Source organism: Alligator mississippiensis, chromosome 1, assembly GCF_030867095.1.
Source record: "Alligator mississippiensis isolate rAllMis1 chromosome 1, rAllMis1, whole genome shotgun sequence".
In the NCBI taxonomy this organism is placed as follows: domain Eukaryota; kingdom Metazoa; phylum Chordata; order Crocodylia; family Alligatoridae; genus Alligator; species Alligator mississippiensis.
Window position 1 is genome coordinate 97,010,285 of NC_081824.1, and position 16,254 is coordinate 97,026,538.

General features: G+C 41.2%; 1 protein-coding gene across 3 annotated transcripts in view; it reads right to left on the reverse strand.

The window, feature by feature from the left end:
- Positions 1–306: 306 nt before the first annotated feature.
- TRAF3IP2 (TRAF3 interacting protein 2) overlaps positions 307–16,254 on the reverse strand; it is a 53,818-nt gene continuing 37,870 nt past the window's right edge. For all 3 annotated transcript variants that reach the window (XM_019499911.2, XM_006266952.4, XM_019499912.2), the window contains 5 exons: positions 15,731–15,819; positions 13,113–13,181; positions 9,187–9,303; positions 7,375–7,449; positions 307–901 (listed from right to left, as the gene is read on the reverse strand). In XM_019499911.2, coding sequence (XP_019355456.1) covers positions 755–901; positions 7,375–7,449; positions 9,187–9,303; positions 13,113–13,181; positions 15,731–15,819 — 497 coding nt within the window. In that variant the 3' untranslated portion in view covers positions 307–754. The remainder of the gene's footprint in view (positions 902–7,374; positions 7,450–9,186; positions 9,304–13,112; positions 13,182–15,730; positions 15,820–16,254) is intronic.

Below are 16,254 nucleotides of genomic sequence, written 5' to 3' on the forward strand. Positions count from 1 at the left end.
CTTGTAGGACAATAGGTTGCTGTGATTTGGTCTATTATAAAATAATATAATTATTTTTGGTCTGTTATTATAAAATCTGGTAAGTATTAGGGACTATGTTGTAAGAAAAAGGAGTTCTAGTAACCTCAGAGCTAAAAGGGCCCTCTTATCAAGTACAGTGCTTTTATGTAAAACGGTTTGAGTAAAAAGATGTGTTACCCATCCCCAGGAGTTATTCCCAGATTACATATAATTTATATGCATTTGTCTTTGGAAAGGTAATTAAATATTTTGCATACTATTAACAATATTCTGGCCAGCCTTAGAAAAGATGAATACATTTTATTGTGCACACATCAAGCAATTTGAGAATGCAGCATAGTGACAGAATATCTGCAAAGAAACCCTGACCAAACAAGGAAGGTGTAATTTTTTAAAACTTAATGCAACATCATTTGTAGAAAATACTTATACAGCAGACTAGCAAAACAGTATGTTAAAAACAGCAGTGAAAATATATAAAATGAGACATTCTTTCCATTAGCAGTTTGTTTAAAAGCCAAGGGAAAGGAATTATCCCCCATCAGCTTCAGAAAGAGATGTTTGATACAGCAGAGAACAAGTCAGGGAACTGAGCCTGCGTTACCCAAAACAACTAACTCCTTTAGCAGAGAGAGTGCCTTCCATCACCAGAAAAGACCATCTGGAAGAATCCTGGCTCCTTGCCAACACAAAACTTTAACAATTGCTTGTCCTGCACTTTAAGTAATAATGTTCATAATGGCACAACCTGGAGGGTTGGCAGAGGTCCTACTGGAGGAGCAACATATTCCTCTTCCCTCAATAAACGCAGCAGGATATTCTTTTTATTTTTTGGCCAGTTATAAACGTGAGTGTTCTGAAGCCAGGTAGGCACGTGTTCCTGCGAATGAGAAAAAAACCCCACAAAACCACATAAAATCCAGCAATTCTATATCACAGTCTTGCAGAAACTTCTCTAGCTTTGCTGTTTGACAAACTGAAGCAAAGCCTATTATAGACATTTTTCACAATGATGATAATACTGTATTTTAATTTTTAAAATTAGGTTTCAGTTTTAGTTGTCTCAGTTTATGCCAAAATCCTGCATATCTCATTAAAAAACCCCCCAAGTGTATAGCATAGTTATCTCTGTGCATAATGCTGTTAGCCATCCTTAATATTATAATGTACTTGATATTAATAACTATTTTGAAGGTATCTATAAAGTCACAAGTGGTAATATATGACTGGAGAATACCAAATGGAATGCCTATGCTGAAGAAAGGGAGGAAGTTGCTAAGCTATTGCATATCCACTGGCCTGATTTCAACACTGTGTAAGACTTCAGAACAAATTTAGAAAAAAAAAGTAATTAAAAACATAGAGAAAAATGTAATAAAATGTAATATGAGTTTACCAACTGCACTGCGTCAGAGTAACCTTGATCTTTCTTTGATAAAATAGCCAATTTTCTGCACAGAGGAAATGAAATAGGTCTCATCTATCTGGGCTTCAGTACAGCATTTGATACAGATGAGACTTTTGGTTAAACTGGAGAAAATGGGGATTAATGCAAGGATTGTAAGGTGGGCAAGGAACTACCTAATAGGGATAATTAATATGCACACATGGATAAGGCTAGAGGAAGGTTACATGTATCCTCAAGGACTGGCTTTAGAACTGATTCTATTTAATGTTTTCATTACTGAATTTGGTAGAAAAGTAAGTATGCTGATGATATTTGTTGATGACACTAAGTTATGCAGCACTGCTGGTACATAGGAAGATCTAAATCAGGGGCGGGCAATGATTTTGGGCAGAGGGCCGCTTACTGAGTTTTGGCAAGCCATTGAAGGCCGCATGACAGGAAGCCCAGGGCAGATAAATATAAATTTTCTAAATTTTTTAGGGGCCCCACGGGCCGGATAGAATGGCCTGGCAGGCCGCATCTGGCCCCCAGGCTGCATTTTGCCCACCTCTGATCTAAATATTATGGAAGAAGAATTGAATGACTTCAAGGACTAATGTAATAGGAATGGTGTAACAGTACTAAGTTCTAGGTCATGCATTTAGGTGATAAAAGTTTCTCCTGCAAACTGGGGCTTATCAACAACAGAGTAAGAAAAAGACTTAAGTGGATCAGTTAGTCGTAAGATTCCTATAAGCCAACACTGTGACCTGGCCGTGAGAAAGGCAAATGCTACCATACCATTGCAAGGTAATTCTAGCAGAAGTAGGGCATTATTAACACTACTGTAGGAGACATTAATGCTGCTGGTAAGTGGGGCGCTTTAACTAAAGCTCATTGAACAAACTTTAGTTAAAGCACCCCCACCGCCATTTTTCAGCGTGGGGACACTGATACACGAGACACTGGAGGCTGCTGGAGTGCAGTAATTACCATGCTCCAGCAGACACACTGTAATTACAGCGCATTGGAGTAGCCTTGCTGCTCGTGTGTAGACAGACAAGGTTTCTAACCATCAGAGGAGTGAGGTTTGGGGATAGACTCCCAATAGGAATAGTGGCAATAAAAAGTTCAGCTTTAAGACTGGGTGGTGTTGAGGTGATACTGTCATGATTGTCCAGGAGATATGCAAGAGGCAAGAATTCTAGAGGGTGATATCTTTTATTGGACCAGCTTTATGTTTGGTTTGATATAGACAAGCTTTCAGGTATAAAAGCAGGTAATGAAGACTGAACATTTCCCAGGATCCAGAAAGAAAGATGGAAATTATTCAGAACAGATTTCATGAAGAATAGGAGAATACACTGCCTCTGATTAATACTGTTTCTGATTTTCATTGTTTATTCTCTTTGCATTACAACTTTGTTTACCCTCTAATTTTTCAATGTAGGACACACAGAAAATTTATTATTCTACTGCCTTTGGTTAATTAGTAGGGGTAAAAACTGTGCTGTCTCCTAAGTGTACTAAAATAATGGTGGCCTCTCAAAATCTGTGTACAATATAACACAAAGTCAATGGCTCTTATCTCATAAGCATACTTGGAAAGTTATGTTTGTTATTATTTTTAAAGCATATAAATATCTGTTTTTTCTGTTCTTATTTATAGACTGGGATGAGAAATAATACATAAATAAACTGTCTCTTTTCTTCTTCTAATAGGTGTGGTACTCAAACTGCACATATTAGACAATCAAATACGTGCAGTACTCAAAATAGGGCAAAATCCAGATTTACTTCTTAGGTGGCTCCAATTTAAGAACTGCAGTGCCTAGAAATTAGGTGCCTGATACCAGGAGGGTGAAAAAGATTTAGGTCTCAGTAGCTGCACCTCATGTAGACATGGCCAGCAAGGCTTCCAATGCAGTCAATAAGGAGAACAAATGGCCTTTTAAGGGTAATTTTGATTTCGCACATCATGGCAAATTGAACAATTTTTGGGATCAGTGACATCCCAATTATGCAACTGCCAGTGCAGGGAGCCTGATATCCCCAATGCTGCACTTCCCTCAGTGCCCTTTCAACTTCGTGGCACGTGTGGAGCCCAAGATTCTGCACTCTCTGCACACCAGCAAGTTGAAATCCATGAGCCATGCAGCACTGTGTGGGCTGTCCAGTGCTGATGGGCTCTCCCTGCCTGAGAGGTTTAAACCCACATGTGGGGCAACTGTACATGGGCTGACTGGCATGTGGTTTGAAAAATACTGGGCAGGGGGAGCCAGCAGACTCCCCTGTCCAGAAGGTTAACACTTACCTGGGCTGCCTAGCATGCTGGTTTAAACTTCCTGGGTGGGAGAAGTCCATTTTGTCCCCTGCCTAACAGCTGTCAGTCGACTTGCCAGGCACCTGATGCAGGGCTGCACCATGCTTGGATTTAAATTTCCCAGGCTGGAGAAACCCATCAGTTGCTTCCCACCCAACATTAGTTGAAGTTCCCACCTTTGAGCATTAGTGAAGCTGAGCACTGCAGCCTAGTATGGAGCAACACTGCCCTGCTTTAACGTGCCACATGTTCAAATTAATGCCCAATACAAACCAGATACAAAGATGTTCCATATTAACTGTGGAACATCTTTGTGGCTGCATACCATCTTATCATACTATAAATTGCTTGCATTTAAATTGCAACCACCTTTGCAGGTTGCAAGCCCTGACCCTATTGTGAGAATACAAAATGCAGCATAGATGCAAAATAGATCCACCATAAATTGCAACCACCTTTTATATAATTGCCTACTAGTTTTCCAGGGTAGACCTGGGTTCTAGGCCTTCCTCAGCTCAGGGGGGTTCAAAACTACATCTTTTACCTGAGGAGACTGCCCTAAGAATCAGGATGTAGAATATTATGGGGGGACATCTTACTGAAGATGGGACAAAGGGCAAAACAAAATGCAAGATTCATAATATCAAACAGAGAGCAAGAGGGAAAAATGATTCAGTAGCCCAATAAGGAGGGCAGCCTTCTGGGTCGAGAATCTGGTTCTGGTCCCTGCCACCAGGCCTGTTTATGAATTTAACATTGGAAGATCATTGGATAAAACCCAAAAATAATATGGGGAGCGGGGACTATGACCCAGGACTTTCTAAACCAGGGTCCCCAACCTCAGGTCACAACCCAAATTAGGGTCACGGGGGCAATGCTGGAGGCGCTGCACACAAAAGACAAGCCATCAAGCCATGCCGCATGCTGGGAGCTCCCCCTACCCCTCAGGCCGCCGCCGCTGTTGCACTCTGCTCCCAGCAGCAGATCGCGGCAAAAAAAGGTTGGGAACCACTGTTCCAAACCTTAACTCCTGCATCTTTCTGAGGTCAGCTCTATTTCTAGTGGCAACTCTAGCAATACTTAATTACATGAAAATCATTATAAAGATAAAATAAAATGGACAAAACGTAAATAAGCTGGGTTGAAGAGCGCAAGTATTTCTGTCTCTTACATGATTCCATTTTGCATCTATGCTGCATTTTGTATTCTCACAATAGAGGCAGGGTTTACACATATTGGTACAACAATTCCTATAATTGCCTATGTCCCCCTCACTACTCCAATCTCTCCAGATCACTTCACAGTTTGGTGGTCTCTTTGAGTGTGGTTGACACCTCCTTCCATTCATAGTGATAGTAGTTAATTGGATGGAGTTTGATCTTGTGCCAGAGAAACATACAATAAAAAAGACAATTACAAAGGTTGTTAAGATGGACCTAACTGTGTAGTTTAGTTGAAAAAGGCACCTCTTGAAAATGTAAGTATGTCCTGCGCTAGACTATGGCTACCAAGAAGTGTCATTGCTTGAAGACATGCTTTACTGCTGTGACAGGGACAGCTTAACAGACCAGCTTGTAAGATTACTAAAGAACCACTGCCAAAGATTAAGTAGTCTTTTAGTTCACAAATTTTAGACACAATTTGTGTGATTTTGTTATTTTTATATCTGTCAGTAGGCCTAAAAAGGCTTGTTGTATCCATCTTCCCTATTCCTTTCAGATTCCTGTACCACTCTTCATTTCCTCTACTGTAAAATCTTATTTGTACTGAAGTTGTGCTTGCACATTACTTATCAAGAACTCCAAAAAGTTAGGGCTAGTCCTGCCCAGTGGCCTCTGGTAGTGCATTTTTTTTAGAAAGAAAACTCAAAGCAATATGTTGCTTTTGATCTGCCCAGAGTTCCCACTGATGTAAATATAGCCTTAAAGTTTAAAAATTCTAACATCCGAATGCCTTTCTTTCCGTCTGAGGAGAAAAGCCACTTTGGAAGCTGCATGACCACAGATGCATCACAAGCAGGGCCAAGGAGGTGATCCTCCCCCTCTATGCAACACTGGTCAGGCTGCAGTTGGAGTACTGTGTCCAGTTCTGGGCGCCGCACTTTAGGAGGGATGTGGTCAGCATTGAGAGGGTCCAGAGGAGGGCCATTCACATGATCCGGGGACAGCAGGGCAGACCATACGAGGAGAGGCTATGGGACCTGACCTGTTCAGCCTTCAGAAGAGAAGGCTGAGAGGGAGCCTGGTAGCTGTCTATAAACTTACTAGGGGGGACCAGCAGGGAATGGGAGAGACCCTGTTCCCCGAGCACCTCCCGGAGTAACAAGGAATAATGGCCATAAGTTGTTTGAGAGTAGGTTCAGGCTGGACATTAGAAGGCACTACTTCAGTTAGGGCGGCTAGGATCTGGAACCAATTTCCAAGGGAAGTGGTGCTGGCTCCTACTTTGGGGGTCTTTAAGAAGAGGCTTGATAATTACCTAGCTGGGGTCGTATGAGCCCAGTATTCTCTCCTGCCCAGGGCAGGGGGTTGGACTTGAAGATCTACTTAGGTCCCTTCTGACCCTACATCTATGAATCTATGATAGAATAGTAAAATATGGTATGTTGAAAGATTCTAAATGCTTTACAATCTAAGTAAAACATTTTCAAATGTCCAGATTTAAAGTTATGTGCCTAAATTAAGATTAAATAGATGCCTGGATATATTGTTTTTGTATGAGTATGGTTGTAGCTGTCATGATCCAGGGATTATGTAAGAAGCAAGATTTGTTTGTTTGAATCTTTTACTGGACCGGCTGGATAGTTGAGAGAGATGTTCAAAGGTGATGGGCACCTACAGCTCTCCTGAAGTGCACAAGGCCTCATATATTTGCTTATAAATTGATTTAGGTGCCAAACTGTTATTCTGAAACCTTCTGTCCAGTATTGAAATGCAGCAACCATTTGGGTGTAATGCAGCAGCAGTGAACAATGACATTTTAATATAAAATTGTAGGAGAAAAAGTAACAACAAGTATTGTATCCACTTGAATTTTGGGGGACAATACAGTTGTGAAACTTGAATTTAGAAAGAACAATATATTTAATACTTCTACTGTTACAAATATTCTCTGTGTTTTATAAAGATGAAAGGGGAGGGTACTGGATTTTACTTGTTTCCCATTTTCAAATTTATCTTCCAAATTAAACTGGAACTTCAGGTCCTGTGAACCACTATAATTTGCTAGACAGGCCCACCACAACTTATGCAGTGGCACTGTAACTTAACATTCAGTATTAATAAACAAATAAATATTACTAAAAAATGTTTGAAACGTTGAAATAACTTCACGCCAGTCATAAATCTCCTTTCATTAGACTCATCAGGACTATATCTGAATGAACTAGCACAATTATAAAGGTATGAATATATATTTGCTTCAGTGGTTATAGTCACCTGCACCAAGTATCTCACATTAACATACTGATTTATATTGCAGAGTTTGTATAAACATATGGATCATTTTTGAAACAAAAATGCTACTCAGATGATTACTAGGAGGTTGTAAAGGGCTAGGAGAGAGAGTCTTTTCAGATTTAATCTTTCACCTTGCTCAAAATAACAAATGATTAATCAAGTACCAAATATATGTTTTTCTTTACCTTCTTAGCATTTGGGAAAAGCACAGGAATGAATCTGAAGTTCATGCTTCCTTGTTGTATAAACTCAATCTGCATCTAGAATAGAACAAATTTGCCAGATTTAGAGATTTAGCTGGAAGATTAATATTGTTTTTTCTGTACACACGTCCATACTCCTACACATATAAAGCAGTCACTACTTACTCTTCTGTTATTTGGCCTATAGCTAGTGAACCTTCACTTCTAATTACACTAGGCACCATTTGCATGGCTATTTATACGACTTCTCTCTATTGTAGAAATAAGAGATACTGGAAGTGATTCTTCAGAGCTTTGTTGACTGTTTGCCAGTTATTCCAAATCAAATAATTTTATTTTGAAGTACATCAGTAATTTTGTCAAATACATCTAAAATTGCATAAGTTTGACTTAATAAAGACTCTTCTCCAGTTAACAATGTAGTCAAGTGGTTAATTCAGTACTTTCACATTTTGGGCCAAGTCTATATCCTTTGTAGAACACTAGCTGTGTTTTATGTCACAGAGACTTGTGTTTAATGCAATGTCATTTTTTTCTGAAGTGGTGAGGACTGGAAGCTCTTAGCTTTCAAGCAGGGAGAAGGACTAGCTATGCGCTAGCACAGGGGTGCTCAACCATTTGGCTCGACAGGCCAGATGAATGGTGTGGGGCCAGTCAGTGGCCTTGATCGAGCCTGGCACCAGGACTAGCCAGCGGGGCTCTGCACTGCTCCTTCTCTGCCCCATGTAGTGAGATTGGGCCCCAGGGGCCTGCTATCATCCCCTCCCACCCCCACGCACTGGGCTTGGCTCTTGGACCTGGCACCACCCCCACCCAACTCTGCATGCTTGGATCAGGCACCTGATCTAGCGTGCAGGACCCAAGACTTCCCATGAGTGTCACCACTCTCCTGCCGCCAAACTCCCAGACTCGTGTGGAGTCCCATGGGCCTGATGACATGTCACCATGGGCTGAATCTGCCCTATGGGCTCTAGGTTGGGCACCGTTGCAATAGCCCATTATAGGGAATCATTGGAGTTCTTTGGAGAGAACTCTGTGAGGTTTAAGGTGTAACAATGCAAGGCCTACAGGAATACAATGTGAGATACTCGGGGAGTTGACAGAAGAGGCAGAAACAATTAGCTTCATGAAAGTACACAGGTATGAGTCTTATTCACTGCCAGGGCTGGACTTAGTTTTATTGCCATAACGAGCCCTTGCCCTGTGGGAGTGGAATTACATGGCAAAAAGTGAGATGACATTAGATTAAATCCTGAGAGAGGGCTTAATGTGCTGGACTGGAAAATAAAAATTAAAAAAAAATCCAACTTTGTAAGACCACAAAACCATGGAGAAATAAGGTGCATGCAAATAAAAGGGATTATTTTTTATCTAGAACTCAGTACCTCTTAGTTCATGCTCCTGAGTAAAAGAAACTGGGTAGAAGGGAAGGTGAATGTGAACGCTAAGACAGGATTATCATTAGGCAGTAAAGAGAATGAAGTATGATAGCAGAGAGGTTAAGATGTCTTGCTATAGATTTAGAAGAGTAAGTGCAAGCACTGCTCTGGACTTGTGCCCAAGACTGCCCTCAGTTAACCTAGCTGATAAACAGGTGCCTGGTCATTCATGGGGCAGTCAAAGGTAGCCTGCTGCAATGCTAGCCAAAGGTTGGATAAACCTTTGACCTTTTTTTTTTTTTTGATCAGTGATATCAAAACCAGGAACCTGCCATTTAGAGAAATATTTGCCTTTCAAAAATAGAGGAGACAGTGCAGATTCTTCTTAAAATGGCAAACACATATCCTTGCTTACCATCCTGTGGATGTATTTAGTATGTAAGCCATGTTCATCCCTGTCCAGCTGGGATTCAGCCCCTTCAACATCCTGTTTGTATTTTGGACTGATTGCTATGATTATCATCACCGTCTTCTGTTAGGGAATAAAGCACTTTTATGAAATTGTGAAATGCAGTATGTTTGGTAGAGGCAACTCGGAAACCTGCCAGTTTGTATTTTAAATGATCGTGATGTTCTTGGCAATTGCAAGAGGGTCTCATTCATTCTGGCAAGTGAAAGACAGTGAAACTAAGACACTCCTCTCTCTTTCTTGATACCTCTATTCATGCATATAACATACATAAATGTCAAGAGACTGGACAACTGTTAGTTTACCAATTTAAAGTTGAAACCTGTGAAGTAACTTTTTATTAATATACTATAAAGTACATACATTATATATTCACATAAAAATAATATAAAACATTCCAGCCCCAAATTTTCAAAACTGCACATGGTAAAGTGTACATGGTTGGCAGGCCTGCGTGAAGCTTTGGTCCCTGATTTGATTTGATGGAGATTCAGCTCAATTTGGCAGCCAAATCTCCAAATCCAAATGGAATCAGAGGACCCTTTAATCTCTCCAAATCGAATCGGAACCCTCCTAATTGATACGGAGAGATTCGGAAAGATTCAGAGATCCGGACAGAGACACACTTTAAAGGTTTTTTTCTACATACCTCTAGGTAGCAGGGGCTCGTGAGTGCTGTGATGCTGGGGCTCATGGAGTGTCCCACAGAAGCACAGGGGGCTCCCTGTGAGCTTGGCAGCAGACCCAGAAGTGGACCAGAAGCACTTCCGGTCCGCTTCCAAGTCCGCCAGGGAGCGCGTGGCTCTCCACCCCCCGTGTCCCCTTGGCTCAGCAACTGGTCCACTTCTGGGTTCGCAGCCAAGCATGTGCAGGGCCCTGCCACCACCCTCCTGTGGGATACTCCATGCACCCCAGCATCGCAGCATTAATGAGCCGCCTGCTACCTCAGGGTATGTAGAAAAAGCTTTTAAAGCTGTGTCTATGTCCAAATCGCTGATTCTCTGAATCAGCATCGAATCTTCAGATTCGGATTCGGCCAAATCAAATCAAATCAGGGACAGTGATCTGAATCAATGAATTGAATCACTGTCCCTGATTCAGGCTGAATCCAAATCTGAATCGAATAGGGCCTGCTTCGCACACCCCTAATGGTTGGTAACCCAATCATGGCTGCTTACAGAAACAGACACCCCTTTTGCCAGTGCAGACTATGATCACGACCTTCAGTACAGTACAAGCCCCAGTTTATGTACCACTTGAGTTCCTTTACTTGTGAGAAAATAGGCGGGTGTTTCATAAATGAATGACAAAATGGCTGCCCACACTGTATGTCTGTGATAAAGTGAGAAACTACACAGAAGCATGGAAAGCTGATGCTAGTGAATAAGTAAACAACATGGCCATGCAGTTATCAGTGGGCATCAAGAACAGCATTGTGTCATTTGTTTTTTGTGGGCTCAAGAGGCATTTATAGATGTGCTTTGGGTCTGTGGTGGGGGTGGGGTGCTTTAATTGGAGCACGCAGAGCATTACATGTATCAGTGTCCCCGTGTTGAAAAATGGTGGCGGGGGTGCTTTAACTAAAGCTTGTTGAACCATTTTTCAATGCAGGGATGATGATGCACATGATGCTGGAGTCTGCTGGAGTGCAGTAATTACCACACTCAACCAGACTCAATTAATCGAGTCTGCTGCGATGTGCTGTAATTCCAGTGTCAGAACAGCCTTGCTGCACATGTATAGGCTCCCAAGGTGTGCTACCTAGAGAAATGTACCACAGGATTGTGGCAAAAAATCATGGCTCAATGGAAAGCAGGGAGAGAAGTTAAAAAAAAATGGTCACATGTCCGTAGCAGAGGAACCCAAGTGGGACACCCCAGCACAGCCATGATGGAAACAATGGTGCTACAGTCATTGTCGCTATGTGCACAAACAGGCGACAATGAGCATTCTTCAACTAGTGGTGAAAACAGGTGTAAGTGCTGGCAGTCTCCACCCCATTTTGCATGATCACCTGAATTACTGGAAAGTGTGTGTCCTTTGGGTGCAAAGCAAGTGACATATGTGCCTAAACAACAGCATGTGGAAATGTGTACCCAGCTTCTGCAATGGGTACAGGACAATGGCAAGGTATTCCTCTCATGCATTGTCACCAGGAATCAGACCTGGGTGCACCATTATAATCCCAAGAGCAAAAGGCAGAGTATGCCTAAAAAACTCTGCAATCATCCATCATCTGGCAAGGTCTTGTTCATTCTGTTTTGGGATTGCAAAGGACTGCTCCTTGTCCATTCCATGGAGCACAGGGTCATGATCAACAGTAACACGTACTGCCATGTTCTCCAAAACAATCTGACAAGCCAGCTATTCAGGCCAAATGGTGTGAAACAGTCAGACAAGGTGTTTGTTCTTCTCTAGCACACAATACGAGCCTACATAGTGTGTGGATGACTCTCAAGACTTTGCATGCACTGAGCTGTGAAATCTTACTGCATCTGCCATACAGTCCTGATCTTGTTCCATGTAATTATCACCTGTTTGGACCACTGAAGGAGGCTCTTTGTGGACACAAATTTGCCAGTGATGCAGACGTGAAACTTGCAATGCAGGAATGGCTGTCACAGCAACCAAAAAACCTTCTTTCAGGATGGTATCAAGAAACTTGTGATTTGGTGGGATGTCTGTCTTGCAAAGCAGGGCAACTATGTAGAGAAGTGAGGTTAGTTTCTGAAACACCCTTGTAGAATGATGTAGAGTTGTGGGGGCCAGACATTACAAGGAACCACGATCACGTGCACTGGATCACCATATTATAGAACCACGGTTACATGTGCCTGACTTGCACATATATTGCCAGATGTGTGAATGCATGTTGAGAATTTGCATAGGCAAACACACATTCATGTGTCCAAGCAGTTCTGTCTCACTTGTGTGCACTTCTGAAAAGTTGGGATCTTTTTTCAGGATCTCAAAGCATGCAGCAAAAATTTCAACCTGACAGCACTCCCAAGTAGTAACTCAACTCCATTTTATGAATAGGAAAGTTGAGGCACAGAGAGATCAATTATCTTGACCAAGATTACATCATAAAATCAGGAGTAGATAGATATGTAATAAAAGGAATGAATTAAATGCATACATTAAAATATGCACAAAATAACTGCATCAGTTTTGTCACAGGGTATCACCACTGGTTCTTGCTTAGTACAATGATTTCATGTGATTCTCAGAAGGACTGAACATGCACAGCTACCATGAGCTTCAGTGAAATTTGCAGGTGCTAAGGACCTCATAATTAATAGGAATATGATCTTTGGTTTGAATCAAGTCCCGCTTTTCAGAGAAAATAAAGCTGTCAAATTAAACCTACACTCTAACTAGCAGAGCACTGATTTCAAGCATATATTGATATGGCATATTTTATCTAGAAGAACCTCAGAGTGCTTTACAAATGTACTGATATGCAAATTATATGGGAAGTAGGGCGACTACATTTGCTGCTGTAATGCAGCTCCTCTTGGGAGGAAACACAGTAATTGCTTAACCATACATAGAAATATTACACAGTTTTGAAAGAAACAATTTGTTCAACTGAAATTTCAGGCAGAATTTAACTACCAGTGTTTGAGTTTGGCCAGGATGTCAGGATTAACACCTCATCTTGTAGAGAGAGAGCGCTTTGGAATGTTTAATAAATAAAAGTGATTGAGACCTTGGGTTTACATTTCTATTACATGCCTCTAAGCTGGTGGAAGAGTAGGGGGAAAGAATGTATTTTTTTCTGGTCCCTCCTTGATAGTATCAAATTAAAGATGTTCCTTGGATCCTTTCTGGGGGAAATACCCATGCAAGATTAAATTGCCTTTACGTACGTCACCTAGGTAGCGTTCCATCCATTTAATGATGTCGATACCTCGTACTGTGTCCTCAAATATATCAATCTGTAAGAGAACAGGAGTTTGGGGTTATTATACTTCATTTCTAACTGTTCCCCATTTGCTGGCTTCAAGAATGTTCCTGAATGCCTGGCCTGTTCCTCAGCTCCTTTAATTTATGCCTTTTACTTTAAAACCAAAATAAAACAGACATATAACTCCTGTCATGGTGGGCATCTGCTACAGACCTCAAACCAGGAGGAAAGGGTGGATGAGGTCTTTTTTAAACAACTAATAGAAGCTTCCAAGTTACAGAACCCGATTTTCATGGGGGACTCTAATTATTGGGACATCTGCTGAGAAGAAAACTCAGCAATGCACAAACAGTCCAGCAAATTACTGGAGTGGGTTGGGGATAGCTTTTGTGATACAAATAGTAGACAGACCACTGGGCTCATCTACACTTTAGTGTGCAGTAACCTATTTTACTGCTCCTTAAAGTGCTATGTAAAAAACTTATTACACAGAAATGCAGTAAAATAGGTTACTGCGCATTAAGCATCACTTAAAATGTGTGCATTTATTACCTCACATTAAGGCTGCCTAATGCACATTTCTTTAGTACCTCATATTGGAGGTACTAAATTTAATACACATTTAAAAAGTGCCTTAATGCACGTATAGACGTTCCCACTGATGGGGAAACACTTCTTGGCTTGCTGCAACCAAACAAGGAGGAATTGGTTGAGAATGTGAAGGTGGAAGGTAACTTGAGTGCTTGGGTGACAGTGCGTGTGTCTACAAGTGCCTATATTAATGCGCATTAAAGCATCACAGAAAAACCAGGCACTTTTGCTCATGTGTATTAAAATAGGCTAATGCACCTTTTTCTAGTACCTCACAATGGGGTTACCAAATTTAATGTGCATTACCAAAAGCAAATTAATGAATGTGTAGACACACCCAGTGACAATGAAATGATAGTGTTCAAGACCCTAAAGGGAGGAAGGAAAGAGAACAGCAGGATAAAGACACTGGACTTCAGAAAAGCAAGCATTAACAAATTCAGGGAACTGGTAGGCAGGATCTCTTGTGAGGCAGGTCTAAAACGGTACCAGGAAAGCTGGCTGTACTTTAAGGAGGGCCTTTTAAGGGCACAAGAGCAAGCTATCCTGAGTGATAAGACAGAAGAATGGGAAGACAGTAATCTTTTTAATGAGTTGAAACTCAAAAAGGAATCTTATAAAAGGTGAAAACTTGGCCATAGTATTAGGGAAGAGTAGAAGGAGCGTGCAGGAAAAAAATTCGGAAGGCCAAGGCACAATTGGAGATTCAACTGGCAAGGGACATAAAAGGCGATCAAGAGAGTTTCTACAAGTATGTCAAAAGTAATAGGAAAATCATAAGTCCCTTACAGAATGTAGGGAGTTATATAGCTATGCATCAATGTAGTTACAGATGCTGCAGAAAAAGCTGGAATATTTAATGCCTTTTTACTTTAGTCTTCATAAACAGGGACAACTACCAGATGAGTTGCAGTTGGTAGCAGAGATAGACAAGGAAACAAATAGAACAAAGTAGCAGAAGAACAGATTAGGGGTTATTTAGAGAAGCTAGATGCTTTCAGTAGGGCCAGATGGGATGCACCCTCAGGTACTGAAGGAATTGGCTGATTTAATTTCAGAGCCATGATCTCTTTGAGAACTCATGGAGGTTGGGATAGGTATTACATGTAGCACTAGACCAGTGTTTCTCAACCCGTGACTCGTGACCCAAAAGTGGGTTGCAAGAATAGATGAAAGGGTCATGAACAAACTTTAAAAATGTGGGAACCCATGCCTTTTCACTTGCAGGCTGGCAGAGTTCCAGCCTGCGAGGGGCTGCTTGGGACTCCCTATGTCTCCCCCTCCCCCCACACACACCACACACCCACCTCCTGCCCCACAAACTGGGGGTCTGGGGGCAGCAGGTCAGGATCTAGGAGCACTGGGTTGGGACTGGTCATCAATGGATCCTAGTACAAAAAAGTTTGAGAACCTCTGCACTAGACAATGGAGAAATTCCTCTTTGAAAGTACTAGTTTTTTTATAGCACTTTCCACATCTTTGTAGCACTACAAACAGCTTAAATGACTGATGCTTGCTTTTTGTAGCTTTACAAGGGCATATTTAGTGTTAATGTAACATCTTTCTATGGCCTTAGTATTCTTAGCAAAGAAGCCATAGTTTGGGTAGAATGGACATGAAAACTGAACTTTTCCCCCCATTTTGGTCCAAAACAAGGAAACAGCACATCGATGGATCAGTGTAAGAAAGCTCACACTGATGTCTGGGTTGTACCTGGGGTCCATAAATAGAAATCTCCAGAGCTCTCATTCCAGTACCTTTCAAAAGTTCAAAACTCACTTAAAAATAAATCACAGTCAAATGATGATGTGCATAATTTAAACTAAACATTACAGCCAAAATCCAAGTTAGCTTTCTTTCCTTTTCTCTTATCTACAAAATGTCATGATATGCAGAAAAAATATTTAATACATTCTATATGCTCTATTTAAAAAGTCTCCCTCGTTTCTCCCTTGACTGAAAACCATTCTCTATAAAAAGAGTACTCACTGCAGTTTGAAATCCATTTCCAAGCAGAAAGTTCACAAATTTCATGACCTCCATAGCTGTATCCATGGAATAGGTTATAAAAACTTTACCTAAGAGAGACATTCATATAAAATTTGTAGTGAGTCAAAAAAATTCAAAGAGGTGGAGACAATTTCATAACTTGGCTTGCTTAAGCACCTGTTTGGATTGTGTACAAAATGAATCAGAGCCGGCATGGTGACTGTACTCTGCACTTCTGTGTAGAAATCCTAGTCCAGATTTAATATCCTATCTCTTTGCTTCTGAGGTGCCCAAGAGTTAGGACTTGACTGGAGAAGTGCAGAGGGGTCATGCACTGTACCCTTATAACCAGTTTAAAAATCCAAGAATCATAAAATTGAAGACTGGAAGAGACCAATTGGATCATCCTTGAATAGACCATTTTAATTCCACTTCTTGCCTAACACAAGCCATAACATTTTACCCAGTAATTTCTGCATCAAGCTCATAACGAGTGATTAAGTTAGAGCACAACCAAGAGCAAC